At 35.6% G+C, this 14,617-nt stretch overlaps 1 protein-coding gene and 1 long non-coding RNA gene across 3 annotated transcripts in view; both read right to left on the reverse strand.

Moving 5' to 3' along the window:
• The window catches only part of DCAF10 (DDB1 and CUL4 associated factor 10), a 50,956-nt gene that overhangs the window by 35,446 nt on the left and 893 nt on the right, over nucleotides 1-14,617 (reverse strand). For both annotated transcript variants that reach the window (XM_070480233.1, XM_020879984.2), the window contains exon 2: nucleotides 22-135. In XM_070480233.1, coding sequence (XP_070336334.1) covers nucleotides 22-135 — 114 coding nt within the window. The remainder of the gene's footprint in view (nucleotides 1-21; nucleotides 136-14,617) is intronic.
• Nucleotides 5,593-14,607, reverse strand: LOC139039469 (uncharacterized). The gene is made up of 2 exons (XR_011492728.1): nucleotides 10,263-14,607; nucleotides 5,593-6,247 (listed from the first exon to the last, which is right to left on the reverse strand). It is a non-coding gene; the product is annotated as an uncharacterized lncRNA (long non-coding RNA).

Raw genomic sequence — 14,617 nt, forward strand, 5'->3', positions numbered from 1 at the left:
CTTTCTCACTGTAATACTAACCTTATATTATTTACACAGTCTTCATGAGCTTCAGAAAGTGTTTTTATGTGCTTTGAAGATATAGGATCAAAAAGTAGAACTTCAGTCTGTTCACAAGCAACTGTCAGCACTGACCTGGAAGCAAATGACACATTTCTCTTAGTTTATTTAGCATTCTCTTATTTTATTGATATTCATCTATTTATGACTATATAAGATATAGATGAGTAACTTCTGTCCACATTAGTAGCAAATATTTAAAAGACTGAGACTATGCACTGTTGCAAGTAGTAGGAGGAAATAGTACTCTCATACCTTATGGTGAGGTATAAGCTGGGTGCAGCTTGTATGGGTAGTACCAGTATCTAGCAAAATTTTAAACGTGCATATCTTTTATCTCAGCAAATTCAATCTAGAGAAATAATAACTTCCAAATACAAAGAAGCACATATAAAGATATGCTTCATTGTAGGGAGAAATTGGAAGTAACCTAAATGTACATGAAAGAAAGATCGATTATATAAGCCATAGTATGGAATACTTTGCAAAATGGTGCAACACTTAAAATGGCATAACTTTATATGCATATGAAGGAGCCTAAAACATATTTTTACAAGAGAAAAGCTGGCTTCAGAAAGACATGCTTAAATGAGGCAACTTAGGAAAAGATCATATAAATTAGGCAATTCTTCATCAGCATCAATTAAAATGCATTGAAAGGTCTAGCACATATCCTACCAAACCAGTTTTAGTGAAACTAAACCTTCTCCTTTACGGATTTTAGTACTGTTTCCTGTTTCAGCCCTTTCCTATTACCAAATTACATTTTTAAAACTTTTTTATTGAAGGATAATTGCTTTACAGAATTTTGTTGTTTTCTGTCAAACCACAACATGAATCAGCTATAAGTATACCTATATCCACTCCCTTTTGAAATTCCCTCCCATCTCCCTCCCCATCCCACCATCTAGGTTGATATAGAGCCCATGTTGGAGTTTACTGAGCCATACAGCAAATTCCCGTTGGCTGTCTGTTTTACATGTGGTAATGTGAAGTTTCCATGTTACTCTTCCCATCCATCTCACCCTCTCCTCCCCTCTCCCCACGTCCATAAGTCTATTCTCTGTGTCTGTTTCTCCACTGCTGCCCTATAAATAAATTCTTCAGTACCATTTTTCTAGATTCTGTATTTGAGTTAAAATACGATATTTATCTTTCTCTTTCTGACTCACCTCACTCTATATAATAGGTTCTAGGTTAATCCACCTCATCAGAACTGACTCAAATGCATTCCTTCTTATGGCTGAGTAATACTCTATTGTGTACATTACCACAACTTCTTTATCCATTCATCTGTCGATGGACATCTAGCTTGCTTCCCTGTTCTAGATATTGTAAATAGTGCTGCAATAAACAATGGGATACATGTGTCTTTTTCAACCCTAGTTTCCTCAGGGTATATGCCTAGGAGTGGGATTGCTGGGTCATATGGTGGTTTTATTCCTAGTTTTTTAAGGAATCTCCATTCCATTTTCCATAGTGACTGTATCAATTTACATTCCCACCGAAAGTGTAAGAGTGTTCCCTTTTCTCCACACCCTCTCCAGCATTTACTGTTTGTAGACTTTTTGGTAATGGCCCTTCTGACCAGTGGGAGGTGGTATCTCATTGTGGTTTTGATTTGCATTTCTCTAATAATGAGCGATGTTGAGCATCATCTTTCCACATGTTTATTAGCCAAGTGTATCTCTTCTTTGGAGAAGTGTCTGTTTAGGTCTTTTCCCCACTTTTTGGATTGTTTGTTTTTTCACCATTGAGTTGTATGAGCTGCTTGTATATTTTGGAAATTAATCCTTTGTCAGTTGTTTCATTTCCTATTACTTTGTCCCATTCCGATGGTTGTCTTATCACCTTGCTTATAGTTTCCTTTGCTGTGCAAAAGTTTTTAAGTTTAATCTGGTCCCACTTGCTTACTTTTGTTTTTATTTCCATTACTCTAGGAGGTGGTTCATAGAGGATCTCACTTTGATTTATGTCATTGACTGTTCTGCCCATGTTTTCCTCAAAGAGTTTTATAGTTTCTAGTCTTACATTTAGGTCTTTAATCCATTTTGAGTTTATCTTTGTGTATGGTGTTAGGAAGTGTTCTAAATTCATACTTTTACATGTAGCTGCCTGGTTTTCCCAGCACCATTTATTGAAGAGGCTGTCTTTGCCCCATTTTATATTCTTACCTCCTTTGTCTAAAATAAGGTACCCATAGGTGCATGGGTTTATTTCTGGGCTTTCTATCTTGTTCCATTGGTCTATATTTCTGTTTTTGTGCCAGTACCATACTGTCTTGATGACTGTAGCTTTGTAGTATAACCTGAAGTCAGGAAGGTTGATTCCTCCAGCTCCATTCTTCTCTCTCAAGACTGCTTTGGCTATTCAGGGTCTTTTGTGTTTCCATATGAATTGTTAAATATTTTGTTCTAGTTCTGTGAAAAATGCCATTGGTAATTTGATAGGGATTGCATTGAATCGGTAGATTGCATTCTGTGGTATAATCATTTTCACAATATTGATTCTTCCTACCCAGTAACATGGAATATCTCTCCATCTGTTTCTGTCATCTTTGATTTCTTTCATCAGTGTCTTGTAATTTTCTGTGTACAGTTCTTTGGTCTCCTTCAGTTCAGTTCAGTTCAGTCACTCAGTCGTGTCTGACTCTTTGAGACCCTGACTCTCTGTGACCCCATGAATCGCAGCACACCAGGCCTCCCTGTCCATCACCAACTCCCAGAGTTTACTCAAACTCATGCCCATCGAGTCAGTGATGCCATCCAGCCATCTCATCCTCTGTCATCCCCTTCTCCTCCCACCCCCAATCCCTCCCAGCATCAGGGTCTTTTCCAATGAGTCAACTCTTCGCATGAGGTGGCCAAAGTACTGGAGTTTCAGCTTCAGCATCAGTCCTTCCAATGAACATCCAGGACTAATCTCCTTTAGGATGGACTGGTTGGATCTCCTTGGAGTCCAAGAGACTCTCAAGAGTCTTCTCCAACATCATAGTTCAAAAGCATCAATTTTTCAGCACTCAGCTTTCTTCACAGTCCAACTCTCACATCCATACATGACCATGGGAAAAACCATAGCCTTGACTAGATAGACCTTTGTTGGCTTTGCTTTTAATGTCTTTTAATTGCTTTTAATGCAGTAATGTCTCTGCTTTTAAATATGCTATCTAGGTTGGTCATAACTTTCCTTCCAAGGAGTAAGCGTCTTTTAATTTCATGGCTGCAGTCACCATCTGCAGTGATTTTGGAGCCCAAAAAAATAAAGACTGACACTGTTTCTACTGTTTCCCCATCTATTTCCCATGAGGTGATGGGACCAGATGCCATGATCTTAGTTTTCTGAATGTTAAGCTTTCAGCAAACTTTTTCACTCTCCTTTTTCACTTTCATCAAGAGGCTTTTTAGTTCCTCTTCACTTTCTGCCACAAGGGTGGTGTCATCTGCAAATCTGAGGTTATTGATATTTCTCCCGGCAATCTTGATTCCAGCTTGTGCTTCTTCCAGCCCAGCGTTTCTCATGATATACTCTGCATATAAGTTAAATAAGCAGGGTGACAATATACAGCCTTGACGTACTCTTTTTCCTACGTGAAACCAGTCTGTTGTTCCATGTCCAGTTCTAACTGTTGCTTCCTGACCTGCATACAGGTTTCTCAAGAGGCAGCTCAGGTGGCCTGGTCTCATCTCTTTCAGAATTTTCCACAGTTTATTGTGATCCACACAGTCAAAGGCTTTGGCATAGTCAATAAAGCAGAAATAGATGTTTTTCTGGAACTCTCTTGCTTTTTCAATGATCCAGGGGATGTTGGCAATTTGATCTGTGGTTCCTCTGCCTTTTCTAAAACCAGTTTGAACATCTGGAAGTTCTTGGTTCACGTATTGCTGAAGCCCAGCTTGGAGAATTTTGAGCATTACTTTACTAGCATGTGAGATGAGTACAATTGTGCAGTAGTTTGAGCATTCTTTGGGACTGCCTTTCTTAGGGACTGGATGAAAGCTGACCTTTTCCAGTCCTGTGGCCACTGCTGAGTTTTCCAAATTTGCTGGCATATTGAGTGCAGCACTTTCACAGCATCATCTTTCAGGATTTGAAATAGCTCAACTGGAATTCCATCACATCCACTAGCTTTGTTTGTAGTGATGCTTTCTAAGGCCCATCTGACTTCACATTCCAGGATGTCTGGCTCTAGGTGAGTGATCACACCTTTGTGATTATCTGGGTCATGAAGATCTTTTTTGTACAGTTCTTCTGTGTATTCTTGCCAGCTCTTCTTAATATCTTCTGTTTCTGTTAGGTCCATACCATTTCTGTCCTTTATTGAGGCCATCTTTGCATGAAATGTTCCCTTGGTATCTCTAATTTTCTTGAAGAGATCTCGAGTCTTTCCCATTCTGTTGTTTTCCTCTATTTCTTTGCATTGATCACTGAGGAAGCCTTTCTTATCTCTCCTGGCTATTTAAGTTTATTCCTAGATATTTAATTCTTTTTGTTGCAATGGTGAATGAGACTGATTCCTTAATTTCTCTGATTTTTCATTGTTAGTATATAGAAACGCAAGTGATTTCTATGTGTTGATTTTGTATCCTACAACCTTGCTAAATCCACTGATTAGCTCTAGTAATTTTCTGATACTATCTTTAGGGTTTTCTATGTACAGTATGATGTCATCTGCAAACAGTGAGAGCTTTACTTCCTCTTTTCCAATCTGGATTCCTTTTTTGTCTTTTTCTTCTCTGACTGCTGTAGCTAGGACTTCCAGAACTGTGTTGAATAATAGTGGTGAAAGTGGACACTCTTGTCTTGTTCCTGATCTTTGGGGGAATGCTTTCAGTTTTTCACCATTGACAATGTTTTTTGTAGGCTTATCATATATGGCCTTTACTATGTTGAGGTAGGTTCCTTCTATGCCCATTTTTTGAAGTGTTTTAATCATAAAGGGTGCTGAATTTTGTCAAAGAATTTTTCCGCATCTATTGAGAGTATCTTATGGTTTTTATCTTTCAATTTGTTAATATGGTGTATCACACTGCATATATTGAAGAATCCTTGCATTCCTGGAAAAAACCCAACTTGATCATGGTGTATGAGATTTTTGATGTGTTGCTGAATTCTGTTTGCTAAAATTTTGTTGAGGATTTTTGCATCTATGTTCATCAGTGATAATCGCCTATAGTTTTCTTTCTTTGTGTTGTCTTTGTCTGGTTTTGGTATCAGGGTGATGGTGGCCTTGAAGAATGAGTTTGGAAGTGTTCTTTCCTCTGCAATTTTTTGAAAGTTTTAGAAGGATAGGCATTAGCTCTTTTCTAAATGTTTGACAGAATTCTCCTATGAAGCCATCTGATCCTGGGCTTTTGTTTTTGGGGAGATTTTTGATCACAGCTTCAATTTCAGTGCTTGTAATTGGGTTGTTCATAATTTCTATTTCTTCCTGGTTCAGTCTTGAAAGATTGAACTTTTCTAAAAATCTGTCCATTTCTTCCAGGTTATCCATTTTATTGCCATATAGTTGTTCATAATAGTCTCTTATAATCCTTTTTATTTCTGCATTGTCTGTTGTAACCTCTCCTTTTTCATTTCTAATTTTGTTGATTTGATTATTCTCTTTTTTTCTTGATGAGTCCGGCTAAAGGCTTGTTGATTTTGTTTATCTTCTCAAAGAACCAGCTTTTAGTTTTCTTAATCTTTACTACTGTTTCTTTCATTTCTTTTTATTTCTGCTCAGATGTTTATGATTTCTTTCCCTCTACTAACTTTGGGGGTGTTTTGTTCTTCTTTTTCCAGTTGTGTTAGGTTGTCTATTTGATGTTTTTCTTATTTCTTGAGGTACGACTGTATTCCTATAAACTTCCCTCTTAGGACTGCTTTTGCTGCATCCCATAGGTTTTGAGTTGTCATGTTTTCATTGTCACTTGTTTCTAGAAATTTTCTGATTTCCCTTTTGATTTCTTCAGTAAACTGTTGGTTATTTAGAAATATGTTGTTTAATCCCCATGTGTTTGTGTTTCTTACATTTTTCTTGTAATTGATATCTAGTCTCAAAGCACTGTGGTCAGAGAAGATGCTTGATATGATTTCAATTTTCTTAAATTTACTGAGGTTTGTTTTGTGACCCAAGATGTGGTCTATCCTGGAGAATGTTTCAAGTGCACTTGAGAAGGTGTATTCTTCTGCATTTGGATGGAATGTCCTGAAAATAACAATGAGATCCATCTCATCTAATGTATCATTTAAGGCTTGTGTTTCCTTATTTTCTGTTTTGATGATCTGTCCATCAAAAGTGGGAGTGTTTAAAGTCTCCTACTATTATTGTGTTACTGTCAATTTCTCCTTTTATGTCTGTTAGTCAAACACCATTTTGATTTCTGAAAATCTATTGTCTTTTATTGATTTTGTCTTAGTTTTCTGCAAAGACTGATCTACTAGCAAATGAAATCTTGAACTGATTTCAATTCAGGATTGAAATTGAATGATTTTACTTTCAAATGAAATTCTGAAAGTGCAATCTTTTCAATTTATAATTCCAATAGCACATGGGATGTTTACACTTTAAGATGAAAGTGCATAAGATAGAATTCTAAATGGGCAAACTTTAAAATTCAGAACAAATGGTAAGGGGAAACATTTACTAAATTGAAATCTTTTCCATATTTAGAAATCATGAAATTATCCTTTAAAGAGTATCTGCCTAAATAAATCCTTTTGTGAGGTACCTGAATTTCAAAAATTTGATAATACCTGAAGGATTTCTGTGTTAGTTAACTACCATGAGTAAAAATATTCAAATTAATATATGTAATTTTAGAAGATGCATAAATATTTCTTTTTGTTAGAAGAGTCATGAAATGAACTTGTCTTCTTTTCATGCATAAAAGTAATGAATCAATGATTCTTGGAAAGTCTTAATATTAATTATAAACAAGAGAGCTATTAAGAGATCAATAAAACTGATAGTCATTTTTTCATTTTAATATAATCTATTTTTGTACATGGCATAATTTGTAACTTTTAAAACTGGATGTCATTTGTCCCAACATCAAACCCTATACCTTTGTAAATGCCATCTTTATCATATATAGATTTTCTTTTAGGACTCTATATTCTATTTCATACAATTTCTAAAAGATTTGCCAAGTGGCAAAGCAAGACCCCCTCACTGCCCTAATAAACCTTTTAAGGGGAAGCTAATGTCACACTCTCTTCTCCAAATGAATTTTAGATGGCATGTCAGGTCCTACTAAAAAATCTTGTTGGTATTTTTATTAGGATGCAGTGGCTTTACAAATTACTCTGGTAGAACTTATATCATACAGCATTGAATCATCACATCAGTAATATGCAACTTTCCATATATTTAAGATATTCTTAGCAAGAAAACTGTAACAATTCTTTGTACATCCTTATACATTTAGAATTGACACAGGAAGTTATACACACACACACACATATCCACCTGTGGATTTTGAGGCTGTAATAAATCTATAGAAAAGTTTGCATAGGGTTGATAGTTTTACAAAATGGAGACTTCCAATCCTTGAACATGGCATATCTCCATTTACAATGGAGATTTTCTCCATGTAGATCATGCCTATCTTTCATTAGATCTATTCCCGGGTACTTGAGATATTTTTTATGCTTTTGTAAATGTTCTTTTTAAAATTTTGTTTCATTTGTTGCTGGTGTACAGAAGGCCAACTGATTTTTTATTCATCAATCATATTCTAATATTTATCATATGTTATTTTAGGTTTTGTCAATTATCATTAATCATCTACAAACAACTGTATTCTTATTTTTAATATTTTTTTCTTTGCTGCACCAGCTAGGACCTTCAGAACAATGTTGAACAGAAAAGTTTATATAGCAAGCACTCTTCTGTCTTATTCCTGATCTTTAAGAATACATTCACCATTTCATCATTAAGCACAATGTTTGTTACAGGGTTTGTTTGTTTTGGTAGATTCCTATTACTAGATTAAGGAAATTCTCTTCTACCTCAAATCTGTTCCTTTTTTTTTCATTAATATACATTAGTGAAAAAGTGAAGTCACTCAGTCGTGTCTGACTCTTAGCAACCCCATGGACTGCAGCCTACCAGGCTCCTCGTCCATGGGATTTTCCAGGCAAGAGTACTGGAGTGGGTTGCCATTGCTAAAATATATGAAATATTTTCTAACATTTATTGAAATTATCCTATAGTTTTCTTTTAATATGTTAATGTAGTGATTTACAATTAATATATTTTCTAGTGTCAAATCAATCTTTCACTTCTACCATATTGCTACATTCAGTTGGCTAAAAAGCGGATTCACATCTCTGGCTACCCTCCTTTTGCAGAGGTCGGCCCTACAATTTCCTCACTGCCTCAATTCTCCACTCCCTTCAAACATCACTGTTTATATCTTAATCAGATATTTATGTTTTTCTGTAGCTTTTCTAATTATTCTCAGTTGGAGGGTTAGTCCAAACCACCTATTCTGCTGCTTCTGGAAAGCTACAATCTCTGCTTCTTGCATCTGAAATTACACCCCCCTTTCCATTCTAAATGTTGTTCATCTGGGTATTCTATTGATCAATTTAATGAGCATGTTTCATTATTCTCTGTCTTTTCAAAGGCAAATCTTTCTGTTGAGTATTTCTACTTGATTTTTAGAATTTCAATAATTTTACTCTATTTCTGTATTTCCTTCCTTTGGCTGTCTTCAGATTTACTTTGTTATAACTTCACTATTCTATAGTTATTATTTCTTGAGATAGATACTTAGCTAATTAATTTTCCTTATCTTCCTTTCTAGTTTATTCAAGATCATAATTTTCATACTAAGTACAGATTTATTTATATCCCACAACTTTTGAGATGTGGTATTTTCATTTAGTTCTAAATATTTCTAATTTCCATTATCATTTCTACTTTGACTTATGAGCTATTTATAAATTTTTACTTATACATATTTAACTTGAAAATACAATGCTATTAATTTGTAGCAATCACATTATCCTGAGAAACTATTTAATGACAATCTTTTGAAATACGTGGCCTTATAAGAGAGGAATTTTTAACTCATCTTTGTGTATGTGAGGAAAAAAAAACCCATGTGGTAGCTGTTACATAAGTGTGATATTAGAAAATACTAAATATTCAATAGTAATATAAATTTACATATGAATAAAAATTTATATTTTAAAACATTAAAAAATAGGCTAACCTATAGGTTATAAAAATGCTTGCCAAGTGATATTAATTCTAACTCAAATTGTTTATCAAATTGTTCTAGTAACTCCCAAACATTTATTAATTTTAGAAGCTGTAGCCATAATTATCTCCTTGACCCTGATGCCTTTGTTTGGACCATGAACTGCCATAGGAAACTGCATAAAGACCCTCCAAAAATTTCCACATTAAACAGGTAGTCATTCTATAAAACAAACTTATGGTTACAAAACAGGAAGGAAGGAATGATAAATCAGGAGTAGGGGATTAACAGATACAAACCACTACAGATAAAATAGATAAGCAACAAGGATTTACTATGTAGCACAAAGAATTATAGTCAATATCTTGTAACATCTATAATGGAAAAAATCTGAAAAAATATATATATAACTAAGTCACTTTTCCGTACACCTGAAACTAACACAATATTGTAAATCAGCTATACTTCAGTTTAAAAATTCCTCATAAATAGGCAGTCATTAAGTGACCTGTGGTCTTGATAAGTTAAAAAAAATCACTCTTAATAGCAATAAAATTATTCATGGAGCTGAATCCTCTTTTTAGCTTTTGCTGCAGTTAACAGTAAGTATACTGGAAAAATTTTAGCCTTTATAATGCTTGCTGTTAATTTTTACATTCAATTATATTAATAACTAAGTGACAAAATAATTGATACATCATATTTAATGATATCAAACCTAATCCTTCAGCCCAGATGAGACATAATGTAATACAGCAGTTAAAAGCATAAACCAGAGTACAAATCCTTTTCAGTTCTCTCAACCAAGTGTTTCTGATATAGAGAGGACATTTTGGCAGTCATGTTCATTAATAAAGTGAGTGTTATTAATACCTATGGTGGGTATGTATTCAGTGGCTTTTGGCAAAATTATACCTCTAAATAAAGGTGAAATTCAATAAGAATGATAAGATTAGGGATCTGCATCCATAAGGTATTCCTCCGTAAAGCACCCCCACCGGCCTCATTTACCTGCCACGGGTTCTATCCTGCAGTGGGTGTTCACACTTTGTCGAGAGAATGAACGTTTGGATGGTGCCTCCAGTAGTGGCATTACTCTCATCTGACTGCTCCTTTTATCTCTGGATCTCCCAAGAGGCTGCTGCTGCTGCTAAAGTCACTTCAGTCGTGTCCGACTCTGTGCGACCCCACAGACGGCAGCCCATCAGGCCCCTCCGTCCATGGGATTTTCCAGGCAAGAGTACTGGAGTGGGGTGCCATTGCCTTCTCCACCCAAGAGGCTAGTTGCCACAAACGGGTTACTCCAGGAGATCCTATGGAAGGTGCTTAAGTACTAGGAGGGCACTCTGGACTTGGCGCAGTAACTAACTATTCAACCACCATGGATATGCATTAGTGTTTTAACAACTGGTACAGCTGAACCAATGTGTACTAGCTGAACATCAGGTCTGAACGCGGTACTCTATACATACTCTTTAGAAGTGGTACTATTTCTGTGTCTGTCTGATTAACTGAGGTATGCTATAATGTACATTAAAATCAACTCTATGATAAGTTTTCTCTTTTCTCCTTGAAGTTATCAATTTTGGATGTATATAAGTTAAAAAACTCAATTTCAGAATTTTTTTATTTTTCAGGTGAATTGATCTGAATATAAAGTAACCTATCTCTAGTAATTTTTTTTTTGCCTTAAAGCCTATTTTGTTGATATTAAATATAACTCAGCAGCTTTCTTTTGCTTAGGTGTTTGACATATCCTCTTTATCTTATGTACAAGAAGTACATTTAGTATTTCCATATTATAATTAGTAACATTTGTATTTATTTTCAGTGATTCTTTGTGCTTTATTATACCTTTTCTACTTTTCTTCCCTTTCCCTTTCTTGTCTTCTGGAATGTTTTTCCTCATTCCAAATTTTTTTCTTCTTCTAGTCCTGAAATAATACACTTATTTGTCTTTTGGTGGTTACCCTGTAAATTTTAATATGTACACATTAAAGCCTAAAGTTAATATATCACGATTCTCCCTCAAAAAAATAAAGAACTTCGAATATCCCTTCATAATTTATATGCTATTGTTGTCTTCTATTTTAGCTACATCTTTGTTAATCCCAAAGACAAAATCAGATTGTTTTACATACAAATTTCCCACTTTCTCTGATCATTCCTTCTAATATCTCAAGACCCTAAGCTGAAAACACTTTCTTCTCTCTGAACTTAGACTTCCATTACTGAAGGTCTGGTGGCAAACTTACTGAGCTTTGATTGGATGCTTATGTATTTATATCATCTTTGTTCTTGACAAGAACAAAGAACTCATATTTGCTGGGTATAGACATTCAGGGTTGGCAGTTTTTCTCAGCATACTGAAATGTAATCACCACTATCCTCTAATTTACACTATTATTGATGCCCGATTGGCTTTCACTTGCATAGTTACTCCTTGGAAGGTCTTTTTCCCTCTGGCTTTTATTATTTTATACCTGTTATCCTACAGTTTCCTATATGGCAAGGGAGAATTCCTGCTAGGGGTGTGTCCGGTTTCTTAAATCATTTGATACCTTTCTTCAACTCTGGAAAGTTCTCAGCTATTGAGGCTCCAAGTTTGTTTTATCCTATTACTGCATTTTCGTTGGGAACTGACCAGATACACAGTATACATTTTTCTCTCTGTGCTTTGTGTCACCAAGCCTCCTTCGTATTTTCAGTCTCTTTGCCTCTCTTGTCTGCAATCTGGATAAGTTCTTTACTTCTATTTTCCAATACACTAATTCTCTCTACATCACTGCCTAATGTATTCTTAGAGGATAGCGTAAGAAAGTCCATTATTATTGCAAATATTATCAAAATTCCTTTTTCAAAATGCCATTTTAGGAGGTGACACACTTATCTGGACAATGCTGCTATTGCTTAAAACATTTTACAGTTCTTTATAGATTACCTTCTGGTCCATGTATCCTTCATTTTTCTTTCTTAGTGCCAAATTTCTAGTCTGGTCTCTATAAAATTCTTAATTTTAATTCTTATCTTCTGTATCACCTCTTCTTTTTGCACTGAGAAGTCCTTGACAGTGGCTACAGTATCCAGTAAGCTGATTTAACTTATTTATAACTGAAGGATATGAGAAATCATCTCATTTAACAAGATATGTCAATTTATATAAAACCATTTTAAGTCCTCTAAATATTGGGGCATATTAGATATAGTCAGAAGACTAAAAAATTACAACACCGAACTATTTTCACCTATTACCTTGACAGAAATGAAAAAGAATGGCAATGTGCAACACTGGCAAAGGTACAGGAAGACAAGCACTTTCATTGGGACTGATAAGAATAAGGATTGGTACAGTCTTCACAAAGGGCAGTTTAATAACAGGAATCCAAAATCTTCATAACCTTTTACTCATTCTAAGGACTTACCATAAGAACATAAATTTAAAATATCAGTTTAAAGGTTTTATTTTAACCAATGAAAAAATTTAAACAATGCTGTAGAAATATATTCAGTAACATAGATAATTTATAATGTATGAAATAAAGCAGGCTGCAAAACAGTAGGTTCTATTTTTATGTTAAAAAAAAAATACAAAGGGAGCTCCATGGTGGTCCAATGGTTAGGACTCAGCATTCTCACTGCCATGGCCCATGTTCAGTCCCCTGGTCAGGGAACTAAGACCCAAAAGCTGCACATGGTGCACTCAAGAAAAAAAATTTTTTTAACAAATAAAAAAGATATATACAAAGAAAAAGATTCCTTAGATATCCATTTACTCTCTGGGATCATGAAGGATATTTAGCTTATTTTAGTTTCATTTACTGCCTAGGTTTTCTACAGTAAGTAATTAGTAATTGTATAGTTACACGTTATTGCATGAAATATCAGAGTACCTAAATAAAGTACCACCTTTTACAAAAGTGTTACTGTAGGAAAACATAGCCCATATTAAAACAAGAACTATCAGTAATATACTCCTCATTCTTATAGTACTGGTAATGAGAATTCCTTTGTCATAATTCATTCTATCCCTCTCACCCTCTACCTAAAATTCCACCTTCAAAGAGTAGAAACAACTACTTCTGAAGGCCTGATAGAACAGGTAGGAGGCTGGAAGGAAAGGAGCTGGGATATGCTGAAGAGAGGAACAGAGGGGTTATGAAGAACAAACTGCTGGTATTTGGGGAGAAACTTTAGGAATAGCACTAGGTTGGAGGAAGGAGTGAGGAGAGGAGGTTCCACAGATAAACTTCAGCAGAATAGTTAGTTTCTCCTCTCACCAATCTTCCCTGTATTCAGGTGTACAGTCACTGCTTCAAGTCAACTACTATATTAAGAAAAAGCATTTGCAAGTGAAATGGAATAGGGTGTACCTGCTCAGTGACCCCAGATTCTGATACTTTGCTCCTTCGTCAGCGTATTTTATGTCTTTCTTCAGCACAATTTTTTCCTTTGTTAACCTATGGTCTTTCAGTTTCTCTAACATATCATCTAACATAACATAGGTTGTTTGACATACCAGTTCCTTCATCTGAAATATTTCTATCCCCTCCCCAACACTGTCTTGACTAATTTATCTCCTACTCATCTTTCCATCTTGGTTAAGTGTCACTTTCTCAGGGAAACCCTGAACACCCTAGTCCACAACAGGTTATTTCCAGCCTTTATCTCAACCTGTAAATATGTATCATGAAATTATCTAGTATGTTTATTAATTTCTAGTTGAACCAATAGGTCCCAAGACTAATGAACGCAATGCCATTTGTTGTTTTGCTCACCACTGCCACCTCTGCCTCTAGAGCATAGCAAGTGCTCAACAAATAAATGCTCAATGAGGGACTGAGTGAATGAATAACTAAGCAAATGACTAGGAACCCAGAGGCCCTGATTTGGTAAGAGTTGTATTATTTACGTCCCCTCATGGTGGAACCCTGTGTAAAGTTTTTCCCTTGACTGCTGCTGAACTTGTTCCTGTACTCAAAAAACAAAGTTTAAAAAACAGGTATCACTTTGAAAATTCTCCATAGCTCAAAGCAAACCGAGGCCAAACGTGGTATTTTAATTATCCAAGAAAAAGGCTAGATACCGTTAACAGAACATGTAGTCTAGCCTGGGAACTTCACAGATGCCCACATCACAAGATATCTCTCTACTGGAGGAAAGGAACGGAGGAACCCACACTTGTCCCCTCAGCGCAGGTCGGGCACAGGGAACGGGGATTCTGCAGGCTCAATACCCTTGACAAAGCTTAGGTGGGAAAAACACGCCTAGGGTGTCAGGGGGGTTGGGGCATTTATTCAAAGTGAACTTACTGAGCATCTACGGTGTACCAGAAAACCTTAGCTCTGGACTGGCTCTGACAAACCTGC

Source organism: Odocoileus virginianus, chromosome 18, assembly GCF_023699985.2.
Source record: "Odocoileus virginianus isolate 20LAN1187 ecotype Illinois chromosome 18, Ovbor_1.2, whole genome shotgun sequence".
NCBI classification, from domain to species: Eukaryota; Metazoa; Chordata; class Mammalia; order Artiodactyla; family Cervidae; genus Odocoileus; species Odocoileus virginianus.